The sequence below is a fragment of the Malassezia japonica genome, chromosome 6, assembly GCF_029542785.1.
Source record: "Malassezia japonica chromosome 6, complete sequence".
NCBI classification, from domain to species: Eukaryota; Fungi; Basidiomycota; class Malasseziomycetes; order Malasseziales; family Malasseziaceae; genus Malassezia; species Malassezia japonica.
The window spans coordinates 274,223-287,153 of NC_083375.1; the positions used below are offsets into that span (position 1 = coordinate 274,223).

The 12,931-nt window shown below is 68.4% G+C and overlaps 3 protein-coding genes across 3 annotated transcripts; 2 read left to right on the forward strand and 1 right to left on the reverse strand.

Annotated features, from left to right (window-relative positions):
• Window positions 1–40: 40 nt before the first annotated feature.
• MJAP1_003280 (uncharacterized protein) lies at window positions 41–2,128 on the forward strand (the record flags this gene model as incomplete). The annotated part of the gene is made up of 1 exon (XM_060267208.1): window positions 41–2,128. One exon carries the CDS (start codon window positions 41–43, stop codon window positions 2,126–2,128), a length of 2,088 nt encoding a protein of 695 aa, XP_060123191.1.
• Window position 2,129: 1 nt separating this feature from the next.
• Window positions 2,130–4,425, reverse strand: MJAP1_003281 (uncharacterized protein; the record flags this gene model as incomplete). Its single annotated transcript, XM_060267209.1, has 2 exons — window positions 2,130–2,149; window positions 2,175–4,425. 2 exons carry the CDS (start codon window positions 4,423–4,425, stop codon window positions 2,130–2,132), a joined length of 2,271 nt encoding a protein of 756 aa, XP_060123192.1.
• Window positions 4,426–4,489: 64 nt separating this feature from the next.
• MJAP1_003282 (HECT-type E3 ubiquitin transferase) lies at window positions 4,490–12,913 on the forward strand (the record flags this gene model as incomplete). Its single annotated transcript, XM_060267210.1, has 1 exon — window positions 4,490–12,913. One exon carries the CDS (start codon window positions 4,490–4,492, stop codon window positions 12,911–12,913), a length of 8,424 nt encoding a protein of 2,807 aa, XP_060123193.1.
• Between the last annotated feature and the right edge of the window lie 18 nt (window positions 12,914–12,931).

Consider the following 12,931-nt stretch of genomic DNA (forward strand, 5'->3'; position numbering starts at 1 on the left):
GCGCTCGGACCAAGTCCGTACACAGTTTAGTCAGCACACCATGGCGAATGTGCTCGTGTACAGCGGCGAGGGCGTGGCGTATGGGGGCCTGCCCCACGTCGTTGAGTCGCTCTCGCGGCTCTGTGGACATGCCTACGATGTGCAGATGATCAATAGCGACTCGCTCTCGGGCGACCCGTGGGACACGGTGACCAAGCTGCTCGTCCTGCCGGGCGGCACGCCGCAGGCCTACCAAGCGGCGCTCGGCCCGGCGGCGCCACGCATCAAAGCGTTCCTGGAGAATGGCGGCGCGCTCCTGGCCATGGGCGGCGCGGCGGCGTTTGCCTGCGGCTCGTTCCGGTACGCGGAGGACACGCCACAGCACGCGTTTGACGGATTCGGGCCACTGCGGCTCTTTCCCGGCACCTACTGGGGCCCCGTGTTTGCAGCAGGCAACGCTGCGAATGTCGCGACCAGCAAGGGGTCCGTGCAGATGGCGTACAATGGCGGCGGCGCGTTTTTGCGCGCCGAGGCATTTGGTGGCCACGACATTGACGTCCTCGCCGAGTACGCCACGCCGACGCGCACGCCCCCGTCGGAGCTCGGCGCGGCGAACGTCGCTGGCATCGCGTGCGGCGTCGGCGCGGGCAAGGCGCTCCTCTTTGGCGTGTGCCCAGTGACGCCAATGGTCCCGTACGGCATGCCGCCGGGGCACGGCCCCGACGCGCTCCGCCTCCAGTGCCTGGCGCACTGGCTCGCGACCGAGGCCGCAATGCACGTCGAGGGCCCGGCTGTGACGCAGGTCGGCCCGCCGAGCATCACCGATCCTCCCCGCCTCACGCCGTACTATGTAGCGAGCCGGGGCGCAGGGCTGGCTCTCCCTCGGCGCACCGATGCCGACGCCACAGCACAGCTGCCGACCGTCGCCGCGGCGATTGCGCAGTCGGACGGCGGCCTGGTGGTCGAGACGACCGTTAAGGACGCCAACGATCTGTATGCGCTCGTGCGCGTCCAGCGCGATGCTGCGGCCAACATCGCGCGGTTGCACGAAGCGTGCCTCACCGCGTCCTACGCGCCGTTCGAATCGGAGGGCACGCCGGACCTGCACCGCGTCCCCAAGATCCTCGTGCAGCTCGATGCGCCCCTGTCGGAAGCGGATGCCGAGCGCATTGCGCCGTTCTTTGTGCTGCCCCGCTACTTTGACGCGCTGGATGCCGCGCGGCGCCGCCTCACGCACCTCCCGTGGCCGGCGGCGCCGCTGTCGATCCGCATCGGAGACGTCGTTGCCTATGGACAGGTGGTGACAAGCACGCAGACGATGCTGGAAAAAAATACCGCGCTGCTGCAAGCGGCGCCGCTCGGCACGACGTTCCTTGCGACGCACCAGATCGCCGGGCGGGGTCGCGGGAAGAATGCGTGGATCTCGCCGTGCGGGTGCCTGCAGTTTTCAACGCGCCTCGCGCTCCCAGCGTCGGCGGGCACCAAGAGCGTCTTTATGCAGTATCTGGCCGCTCTGGCGATTGTCTATGGCCTGAGCGAGGGCCTCGGCGAGGCGTCCGACGCCCTGCGCGGCCGCATCCGCATCAAGTGGCCAAACGACGTGTACGCGCAAGTGCGCGACGCGCCGCCCTCGGCTGTGCGGCAGAGCGTCGGCGGCGAGGAGCGCGCGTACGTCAAGCTCGGCGGCATCCTCGTGAATGCGCTCTATGCCAACGGCCGCTTTGAGCTCGTAGTGGGGTGCGGCGTGAATGTGACCAACCCCCGCCCCACGACGTCGGTCGCTGAAGTGGTGCAGACGTTTGGGCGGGGCAACGTCACGCAAGAGGCGTGTGCCGCCGCGATCTTTGCCGCGTTCGAGCAGCTGGTGAGCGCGTTCGAGGCGGCGCACTACGACTTTGCGCCGTTCGCCGCCGCGTACCGCGCCGCGTGGCTGCACGACAACCAAGAGATCTCGCTCGAAGGCGAGCGCGTGCGCATTGTCGGCATCACGAGCAACTATGGGCTCCTGCGCACCGTGCCCCTCTCGTCCCCCCTCACGTCGGCAGATGCGGCGGCGTGGTGTGGCGCGCCGGTCGCTGGCTGCATCGACCTGCAGCCGGACGGCAACTCGTTCGACATGCTGCAGAATCTCGTGCATCGTAAATCCTAGGCTACATAACGATATACACCCCTCTTTCCCTCGACGCGCTCCATACAGTCCTTTTCAATCAGGCGCTCAAACGCCTTCTTGAGCTCGCTCGCGTCCACCGCAAAGCGGTTCTTGATCTGCTGCACGACCTCGGTGGTGAGCTCGGCGTGCTTGATGACCTTTTTCGCTTTGAGGATGCGCATCGCAGCGGCTTGGAGGATGAGCTCGCGGTCGATAAAGACGCGCTCTTCGGTCGAGCGCTGCTCCTCCTTGGTATCCTTGTGCTGGATCTGGTTGATGCGGATGCGCCGCCGCTCGTTCTTCAGCGCCTCGTTCAGCGAAAAGGTGTCGGTATCGCTCACGTCGCGGCCCTGCGGGTGCTTGCGCAGGACGCGCGTGGGGATTGTGCCGCACGCCAGGCTCTGCAGCGTGCGTTTCAGCTCCTTGTCCTCAAGGCCAGTCTTAGCACTGATGTCTGCATAGGAAACCGTCTCGCCCGGCGTCCAGCCGTTAAACACAAAGAGGACCGCCGCTTGAAAGGTGCTAATGTGCAGCTCGCGCACGCCCGCCTTGCCGAGGTCCGCCGTGACGACCAAAAACCCGAGGCTGTGCCGCCAGTGCAGCGTGCGGCCCGAGTGGCACGTCTTGTAGAACGACGCAAAGCCGTCCATCGCATCGAGCATCGGCTGCGGGAGCGACGCGTGCGCCTCGGGGAACGTCGGCCAGTGCGCCTGCGTCAGCACGCTCACTTCAAAGTCGAACGGCAGCGCGGCGCCGCGCTCGGCGTACGCGGCCATGAGCCCGTCAGAGAGCTGCATGTCCTTGAGCATCGTTTCGAGCTTGGCGGTAAAGTCGGGGCCGCACTCGCTTTTGAGCTTGAGCAGCATGCTGCGCTCCGCGTCGTCGGACGCGGAGCGCGACAGGAGCAGGCGCTTGGCAAAGTAGCGTTTGTAAAACTCTTCAAACATGTCCTTGTCGTGCATGAAGCGGAAGAGCGCCAGGACCTGCGTCATGCACGCCTCGAGCTCGGCGTCCGACATGATCTTGTTGCCCGCTCGCAGCTTGGCGTCCGCAAAGCGCGCGAGCAGCTCGGCGGGCTTGCTGTCGCGCGCATTGACAAACACTTCGAAGCTGTCGCGGATCGCATGATTGAGCTCCGCGTCGCCCTCGAATGCATCGTGCAGCAATGCATGCATCTCGTGCTGAAACTCGAGGAGGTCGCTGATGAGCGTGTCTTCGGGTCCTTGCACGAGGCGCATGCCCTTGTCCTTGACGTACTGGCCGAGCGCCGCACGCAGCGGCGCCGTGCGCCGCGCATCGCGCACTAGCGTATAGAGGTGCAGCATCCGCGCCGTGTCCTGCGTCTCGATCAGCGCCGGGAGCGTGCCGACAAGCGCGTCGGCGTGCTGCGTCACGAGGATCGCCTGCATCTTGGCCGGGACGTGCGCCTGGTCGGACATGGCGTACATCCACGCGGCCCAGCGCCGCTCACGCGCGAGGCACGCGGCGATGCGGGGCAGGAGCGGCCCGATGGCATCCGTGTACAGCGCTGCGAGGCCTTCTGCGTGCTGCAGCGCGTGGTCGGCAAGCGCATTGCCGAGGCGGCGGCCGATGCCCATGCGCTCGGCCAGCGCGAGGAGCGACGGGAGCGGCGAGGAAGGCAAGCGCAGCGCGTCGGCGTCTTGGCCCTTGGCGGCCGGCGCGGCGGGGTCTTGTGCCCGTGCCTCGTCCTCATCACGCGCATCCTGCACGAGCTGCACAATGCCCTGGACCAGCACGTCTTCTGCGCGCATCACCTTGAGCACCTGCTGCTTGACATGCTCAAAGCACAGCGCCTCGAGGTCGTGCTCGGCGTGGCGCTTGTACCACGCGCTGCCCAGAACCGGCTCCGCGAGCTGCACAACACGCTCCAATCGCTCGACGCACTCGCACCACACGTCACGCAGCGCCAGCGCCCACGCCCCGCACGCCGCCGCGTCGCTCGCGGCCGGCGGCGCGAGCGCCCCCATGCGCTCTTCCACGCACCGCTTGAGCTGCGTGGCGATGCGCCTATATGCCTTCTCTGTATCCACGTCCGAGTGCATCGACGTATCGTCCAGGTCGCGGTAGAGACTCTGCAGCGCCCGGGGCCGTGCGCCGCCGAGCATCAGCGCGCTAATCGTCCCTTCGAGGGCGCGCAGCGGCGGCGCGCCGCCACCGCCTTCCAAGGCCACACCTTGCGTCTCAAAGAGCTTCATCCACTTCGTCTTGCGCTCGTCGCCGCCTGCATCGTGGGGCAGGAGCGTCGCGAGGCCCGCCGCAAGCGGTCCGGGCGGCATGGCGTTCGGACTCCACTCGCCACAGCCACGTGTTCGATCACGTATCGTCCCTCCCACGTCGGGGATGAAAATCACCAAGACGCCCAAGCGCAAGCCTGAGGTGCCGCCCGAGCTGGCGGCCCTCAGCGCGCACATAGCCGATGTGGACGAGTCGGCGTTGCCCGACGTCCTGTGCATCGAGCAGTGGATGTGGCCCCGCGGCGACCTCTACTCGTGGGTCGCGGTGCTGAACCGCTTCGACGCGATCCTCGAACGCGTGTGCGCTGCCGGCGATCTGAAGCCGGTGCAGTGGCGCGCGTTTGACGCGGAGACCAAGCGCCTGCTGCTCGCCATCCTCTCCTTTTCGCGCTTGCTGCTCGAAAACTGCATGAACCGGAAGCTGTACGCGTCGTACGAGCACCTGAATACCCTGCTCGGCACGAGCGACGACGAGGTGCTTGAGTACGTCCTGCGCCTGCTCCTGCGGCCCGCGCAGCAGCACAGTGGGACAAACAACCCCCGCCACGAGCTCCCGGTGAGCCGCACACGCCTCGCGGTACTCGCCGTGGTGTGGCCACTGCGCGAGGCCGGCGTCGAGCTCGCGGACGCCGCCACCGACGCGCCGCTCGCATCGCTGAGCACGGTGCACATGCACTACTACAAGCGCGTCGCGCCCCCGGCGCCAGGCTCGGCACCTGCGACGCCGGGCGCTGCACCGCCCAAAGAGGGCCTGACACGCATCGACGTCTCGCTCGAGGGCGAGGCGCGCGCCCCCGCCGAGGTCCTCGCTGCACTGCCGGAACGCAGCGAGATGAGCGACGACGAGCAGTTTGAGCTCTTCCAAAAGATCAAGCTCGCCTTGGCGGGCCGCACGACCGAGACGCGGCGCTCCAGCCTCGTGTGCCGCCTGCTTGCGGTGGCGTGCTTTGCACACAGCGTCAACGAGGCGACGGCCAACAGCCGCATCTTTCTCGTGGAGCCGAATCTCGTGCAGCGCACCGTCGCGCTCCTCGACCCGAGCCGCGGCGACGACGACTACGTGCAGAGCGCCGCGCTCTATGCGCTCGAGAGTCTGTCGCACTACCGCACGCATGTACAAGAGGTGCTTGCTGCCGTCAACGCCTCGGTGAGCCACGGCACGCTGCTCCAGGTGCTCCAGCGGATGACGGCGCGCCTCGCCAACGGGCCGCCGAGTGCACACCTCGACGCGTACGTCGACGGGGTCATGACGCTCGTCGCGTACCTCACCACGACCGTCTCGGGGAGCAGCATGATTGTCGGCGCGGGCCTCATCCCGCACCTGATCGACATTGCGAAGCTGGCCTCGGACGAGTTCCTCGTGCAGCGCACCGCCTCGCGTGCGATTGGGTTGCTGGACAGCGTGATGTACGCGTATCCACCAGCCCTTACGCAGTTTATCGACGCACACGGCCTCGGGGCGATGGTGGACCGCGTCGCGGCCGAGGTCGAGCACGGCCTCGCGGCGCTTCCTGCCCTGGACGTCGGCGGCGAGACGCCGGCGCACGGGCGCCTGGCGTTTGGGCGCGTGTCGCTCCTGCGCAACATGCTCAAAATGTTCTTGCACCTGATGACGACGCCGGGCGCGGGCGACGGGCTGCGCAACCTGATCGACACGTCGCTCGTCCAGTCGCTGCAGGGCGTGATGCGCGGCCGCGCGGCGTTTGGGCCGCAGGTCCTCTCGCAGGCGATCCAGATCGCGGCGACGTTTGTGCACAACGAGCCGACGCTCCTCACCACGGTCCAGGAGCAGGGCGTGCCAGAGACGTTTGTCGACGTCGTGCAGCACGGCCTCGAGCCCAACTTTGAGCTGCTGACCGCCGCGACGACGGCGATCGGCGCATTCTGCCTCAACGCGAGCGGCCTCGAGACGCTGACGCGCGCTGGCGTCGTCCAGACGCTCGTCGCGGTCCTCGGCGAGGAGCGCTTCCACAAGGTCCTGCTCGACCGCGACAATGCGACGATGTTTGGCTCTGCGATGGACGAGCTGATCCGGCACCATCCTACGCTCAAGGACGAGATGCACTCGCGCATCATGGCCGCGATCCACCAGACGCTCGACGCCGCGTCGACGTACGAGGCGCCCGAGGAGGAGGAACTGCGCGCGCAGTACCTCTTGCTCCCCGCCCAGGCCACGCTTCCGAGTGCGCCGGTGGTGCGTGTGCAGGACGTGCAGCTGGACGAGGCGGACGCAATGCTCGCCGAGACCAACGCGCGCGACGCGAATCCGGTCGTGGCCGCGTTCGACGTGCAGTGCCGTTTCCTCGAGGGACTCTTTCGCAACACGGCGCACTGCCGCGACTTTCTCAAGGCCGACGGCCTGCCGCGCCTGCTCGAGTTCTACGGATCGCGCTGCCTCGTGTACAACTTTGCGTCGACAACGCCGGCCGACTCGTTTGTCACGCTGCTGCGCCTGATGACGGACGTGAGCCCCAACTCGGTGATCACGGCGCTCCTGCGCACGATGCACACGTCGCTCGCGGACGTGCAAGCGCTGCGGCCGCACGAGCACGGCGCTTCGGCGCTCGCACCGCTCCTTGCGCCGGACGCCGCGTCGCTCCCGGCGGCCAACGACCGCTTCCGCGCGCTCGTCGCGCTCAACGTGCGTGCGCACCTTCTTTCTGATATCTGCCAGACGTTTGCGTACTCTGGCCAAAAGCTGCCCCTGCACTTTTTGCAGGCGCTCAACGAGGGCGGCTCGGACGTGGCGACGCTGCAGCAGCTCGTCGACGTCCAGCGCACGCTTGCATACGAAAACCTGCTCGTCAAGGCGGCCGCCGCGGATCTGCCGCGCGTCCAGAAAGGCGAGCCCGCGTCGGCGCTCGCGCGCAACACGACTGCGGTGACCTACCTCGCGGCCCAGATCCCCGTGTCGCTCTACGCGTTCCTCGGCGAGACGGTGCGCATGCTCGTGCCCCGCCGCTCGCTCGACAATGCGTACCGCGACGCGTCCGCCAAGGCCGCCGACGACCTCGGCACTGCCTTCCGCGCATACCTCGAGCCGCACGCGGCCGACAGCGGCTATGCCCTTGCCGAGTTTGCGTACCTGCTCAAGGTGCTCACCGGCGTTCTTTTCGACGAGCGCGCGAGTGTCGTGCACACGCACACGCTCGTGCTCACGGCATGGGACGCAAACGGCGGCCTCGGGCGTCTGCTCGAGCGCATGCATGCGCTGCGCGCGACGCTCGCCACCGCCGAGGTCGCCGACGCGACGCCGGGTGGCCTCGCGGCCGACGCGCTCAAGACCGGCCTCGAGCTCGTGCTGCGCCTCGCACAGTCGCGCCCGCTCCTCGAGTCGGCACACACTGCGCACCTCCTCCAGAAGGAAGGCGCGCTGGAGCCGCACGGACTCTTGGTGCGCATGCGCACAGACATCTTTGCGTTCCTCAAGGAGCTGTGGCTCGAGCCGTGGCTGCCCAAGCTGCCGCTCGCCACGATCCGTGCACTGATCCAGGCGCTCCTCGCCGTGCTCAAGGCCGACGCCGAGTCGCCGCCGAAAAAGGCCGAGGGCGAGGAGCAGGGCACCAACGCTTTGCTCTCGTCGGCGCTCGCGTCGCTCGCGAGCCGCACGGTCCCGCTGCATACGCCGCGCCGTACGCAGGTCGACGAAGGGCGCATTGCACAGCTCGCAGAGATGGGCTTTACACGCGGCGCCGCACGCCGCGCACTCGAGCGTACACACAACAATGTGAGCGCCGCGACCGAGTACATCTTTCAGCACCCCGAGCTCGCAGACGAGCCGGACGAGCCGCAGGGCGAGGCGGACGCGCCTGCTGCAGACGCGCCTGCTGCGGACACGCCTGTGCCGGACGCGCCTGTGCCGGACGCGCCTGTGCCGGACGCGCCTGCGCCGGACGCTCCCGACGCGTCGACCACCGCGCCGGACGCCCATGCATCGCAGGACACGACACACGACCTCGAGCTCGAAAACGGCCTCCCGCTGCTCCCGGATGCGTCGCCATTTGCCTCGCTGCTGGGCCTGCGGCCCCGTCCCGAGACTGGCGAGCGGGAGCGGGAGCGGGAGCGCGAGCCCGCGCCGCCGACCCCCGAAAAGCTTGCACTGGACGAAAAGCGCCGTGCGTTTGCGCCGAGCATGCTTTCCCGTGCGCTCGTCCTCGCCGAGGCGCACGAGCCGCTGGTCTTTGACACAAAGTATGTCTTCCTCCTCCTGGCCGAGGAAAAAGACAAGATCGGCGAGCTGTGGGAGCAGATCATTTCGCCGCTCGACGCGCGCGACTGCCGCGGCGACGGCGCACACAAAATCGCGGTGCGCCTGCACCTGGCCGTGCTCCTGCTGAGCACTGGCATCGTGCAGAGCCAGCTGCCGTTCTCTGCTCTGCCGCCCCTTGCGACGTTGCTTGTGGCGCTGGGCGAGGCGCAGCAAGGGCACGCCGAGCTGCCGTGGCTCACGTCGACGTTCATCGGCCTCTGTGCGATCCTCGGCCTGTGCGAGCGCCCAAGCAAGGTGGAGCTGAACGCGGCGCCCGCGCCGCTTATGCCGGAGGAGCAGCATGCGTTCCTCCTCGAGGCACGCACGCGTTTCCTCCCGCTGGCCTTGTGGGGCCTGAAAGAGCATGCGTCGCTCTCACACGACGCGCTCCTTGCCGTGTACCGCCTGGCGGTCCTCGCTACGCGCCAGGCGTCGACAGCCGGCGGTCTGTACGACGCTGGCCTCGAGCTGCTCTTTTCGCCGCTCGCGACGCGCGACGTCGCGCACGGCGAGGGGTGCCACCGCTTTGCGCTCATGGCCGTGCGCCACGTCATTGAGTACGCCGGCGTGCTTGCGCCGGTGATGGAGCGCGAGATGTATGCGTGGGTCACGAACCACGTCCGCGCGCGCTCTTCCGAAAGCAGCTCGTTCTCGAAAGGCATGTCGTACGTTGTCGAGCGTGATCTCGACGTGTACATGCCCGCGGCCGAGCGCCAAGTCGAGATCCTCGACTTTCAGACGCAAAAAGGCCAGGCATTCCTGCGCCTAAAAGAGTCGGCGGTGCACAGCCAAGAAGGGCCAGAGGCCCAAGGGGCGAGCGATAGCGTGGTGAGCTACCTGCTCGAGGAGCTCTTGCGCCTGCACACCGAAGAGACGACCGCTGCCTCCCCGAGCGGCGCCGCGGCCACGCCGAGCGCGTCGACGCCGATGGATACCGAGTCCGACACGCCCCGTGCGTCCGAGTCGGAGGCGGCGACGGCGGCGGTGCCGCTCGAAAAGCCTGCTGTGCCGGAAGAGGACTCGGCGACGAGCTACAAGTATTTCCTCTTGCAGGCCCTCACCGAGCTCGTCTCGTCGTACATGGTGTGCAAGCAGAGTTTCCTGTCGTTCCGTGGCGACGAGCGCGCGCGTGCGGCGCTTGTGCCGTTCCTCACGTCCCTCGTTCCGTCCGGCTTTTTGAAGAGCTTCGACACGCCCGAGCTGCGCAAGCGCATGGCCGAGTCGAACTGGGCCATGTCGGTGCTCGTCGGCCTCGCGGCCGAGCCGTGTGCCTCGGGCGACGCCAAGGCTGTTGCGGAGCCGCTCGTGGCGGTGCGCAAGGCGCTGCTCGACCACCTGCACCGCGCGCTGCGCGAGGCCGCGTCGAGTGCCGAGCCCGTCGAGGTGCGGTACGGGCGCCTGTATGCGCTGTCGGACCTGTGCTACCGCCTGCTCACTGCGCAGCCGAATCCGCCGAGCCAAGGTGGTGCGCAACCCAAGCTGCACACCGAAGTCGCGCTGCACATGGCCAAGACGATGCTCGAAAAGAACTATGTCACGGTGCTCACCGGTGCGCTCGCCGACGTCGACCTCAACATGCCGACGGTCAAGGCGCTGCTCGAAGGCATGCTCCGCCCTCTGGAGCACCTGACCAAGGTTGCGATGAAGATGGGCAAGTCGGCGCGCCGCGCTGCGAGTGTCGCGAGCGAGGCGACGTCTGAGAACTTTTCCGAGTCGCTGGACGAGGCGTCTCTCTCGTCGCACTACGACGAGGAGAGCGAGGCGGAGGAGGATGCGCCCGACTTTTACCGCAACTCGTCGCTCGGCATGCACACCGGCGAAATGGAGCACGGGACGTTTGACGACGAGGAGCTCAGCGACGGGATGGACGACGACGAGGACATTGACATGGACGAGTACGACTCCCAAGACGGCTCGGAGCTGAGCACCGACGAAGAGGGCCTCGACGGCGACTCGACGCACGTCGTCGAGGTCATGGACGAGGACGAGGAGGACGAGTCGCACTCGGACCTCGACTCGGACGAGTTTGAGACGGACGACGAGGCGTACGACGACCTTCCCGAGCACGACTACGACTATGTCATCGAGGAGGACGCGGACGAGGAGCCGCAGGGACACGGCGAAGAGGTCGGCACGATCCTCGAGGCGCTCGACGGCATGGAGGACGCGGGCATGGACGGCGACATGGACGGCGACGAAGCCCTCCATGACGACGACTCGGGCGACGACGACCTGTACGACCACGGCGACCTCTCGCGCCTGGAGATCACCGACGATGCCGCGTGGCCCGTGCACCAGCACGACGACCGCTTCGGCGCGAACTGGAACTGGATGCACCCCCGCCGCGGCCGCCGCGACGGCGCGCTGCCGCCCACCTTTTTCCCCCGTGCCGAGGAAGGCGACGCGCCGCTCACCGCGCCGCGCCCCACCGAGCGCGACGGCGACGCGACCTTCCACCCGCTCCTGGTCGACGACCGCGTGACGGAGGAGCGCCGCGGCGGCCCGCCCCAGGACTGGGCGCGCAACGTCGAGGCGCTCGTCGGCGGCGGCACGATGCAGGTCCTCGAGATGCTGCTCAACCGCGGCGCGCAGGCCGGCGCCGACGCGAGCATCCGCATCGAGCTCGCGGACCACGGCCGTGCGCCGCGCATGCACATTACGAACCTCGGCATGGACACGCCGCGCCGTGCGCCGCCCGCCGACGTCGTGTCGCACGCGCACCGCTTTGCGCCGCTCGGCACCGCCGCGCGCTGGGGCGAAGAGGCGCGGCTCGTCCACGGCTCGCTCGCGATGGAGCACGCGCTGCATGTGCGCAACCACCTCATCAACCAGCTCCTGCCTGCGTACCACGAGCGCAAAGCCGCCGAGGCCGCGGCCAAGGAGAAGGAAGAGGCGGAGAAGCGCGCACGCGAAGAGGAGCTGCAGCGCACGCGCCGGCTCCGCGACGACACGGCGCAGCAGCTCTCCGACTCGAAGCGCAAGCTGCACGAGCTCGAAGGGCACGAAGGCGAGTCGAGTGCGCCGCCGCGCGTCACGGTCACGGTGCACGGCGAGACGGTGGATCTGACGGATACCGGCATCGACCCCACGTTCCTCGAGGCGCTCCCGGACGAGCTGCGCGAAGAGGCGCTGCTCTCCCAGCAGCTCTCGCGCCGCCGCGCCGAGCCGCTCGGCATGGCGCCCGACTTTCTCGAGGCGCTCCCCGCGCAGCTGCGCAGCGAAATCGCCGCGACGGACCAGCGCGAGGAGCCTGCGGAGCAGGAAGAGCGCCGCGACGCGCCGCCGCGCGACGCGATCCAGCTGCTGGACCGCGCGGGGATTGCGACGCTGGTGCGCCTGCTCTACTTCCCCCAGATCCAGACGCGCTCCTCGCTGCTGTACAAGGTGCTGAGCCACCTCGCGGAGAATGCCAAGACGCGCAGCGAGCTCCTCGGCCTCCTTTTGCTCGTGCTCGCCGAAGGCACGGCAAGCATCCACGCGGTGGACAAGTCGTTTGCCGCGATGAGCTCCAAGGCGGCACGCACGCTGCACACGCCGCAGCGCGCGACGCCCCGCCGCACGCCGCACACGCCCACGACGCCACACGCAGAGCGCCTCACTGCGCCGCTCTCGCACATTGGCGACGAGGCGCCGCACCTGATCGCCGCACGCACCATCGAGACGCTGATGCACCTCGTGCAGGCCAACGACCACGCCGCGGCCTACTTCCTCTGCGACGAGCCGCGCGGGAAGAAGCGCAGCCGCGAGGCGCGGCCGCCGGTGCAGACGCTGCTCGGCCTCCTCGACAAGGACACGATCCTCGGCAACGCGCAGCTCGTCGACGCGCTCATCGGCCTCTTGAACGCGGTCACGAAGCCGCTCGCGAGCGCGCAGCCGCCGCCGGACACGTCGTCCGCCGCCGCGGTGCTCGCCGCGCCGCTCGACGGGACGCACGTTCCGCCGATCGCCAACGACCGCCTCGCGGCGGTCGTGCGTCCGCTGCGCACGGCGATCAGCTCGCGCGGCTTCCAGCACACGCTCGCCGTCGCGTCGCACCTCGCGCACCTGCGCGGTGCCCGCGAGGTGATCAGCGACGCGCTCGTCCACGAGGCGAACCGCGCGTCGAGGGCGCTCGTCGGCGACCTCGACCTGCTGATCCAGTCGCTCCCTGCGCCGAGCGAGGAGGCGGAGCCGGTGCGCGTGCACTCTGCGCCCCTGGCGAAGCTCGCGAGCCCGACGAGCGCCCAGGCGCAGTTTTTGCGGTGCCTGCGCGCGCTCGACTACCTCTACATGGGCAAATAGAACACGCACGTATCTACA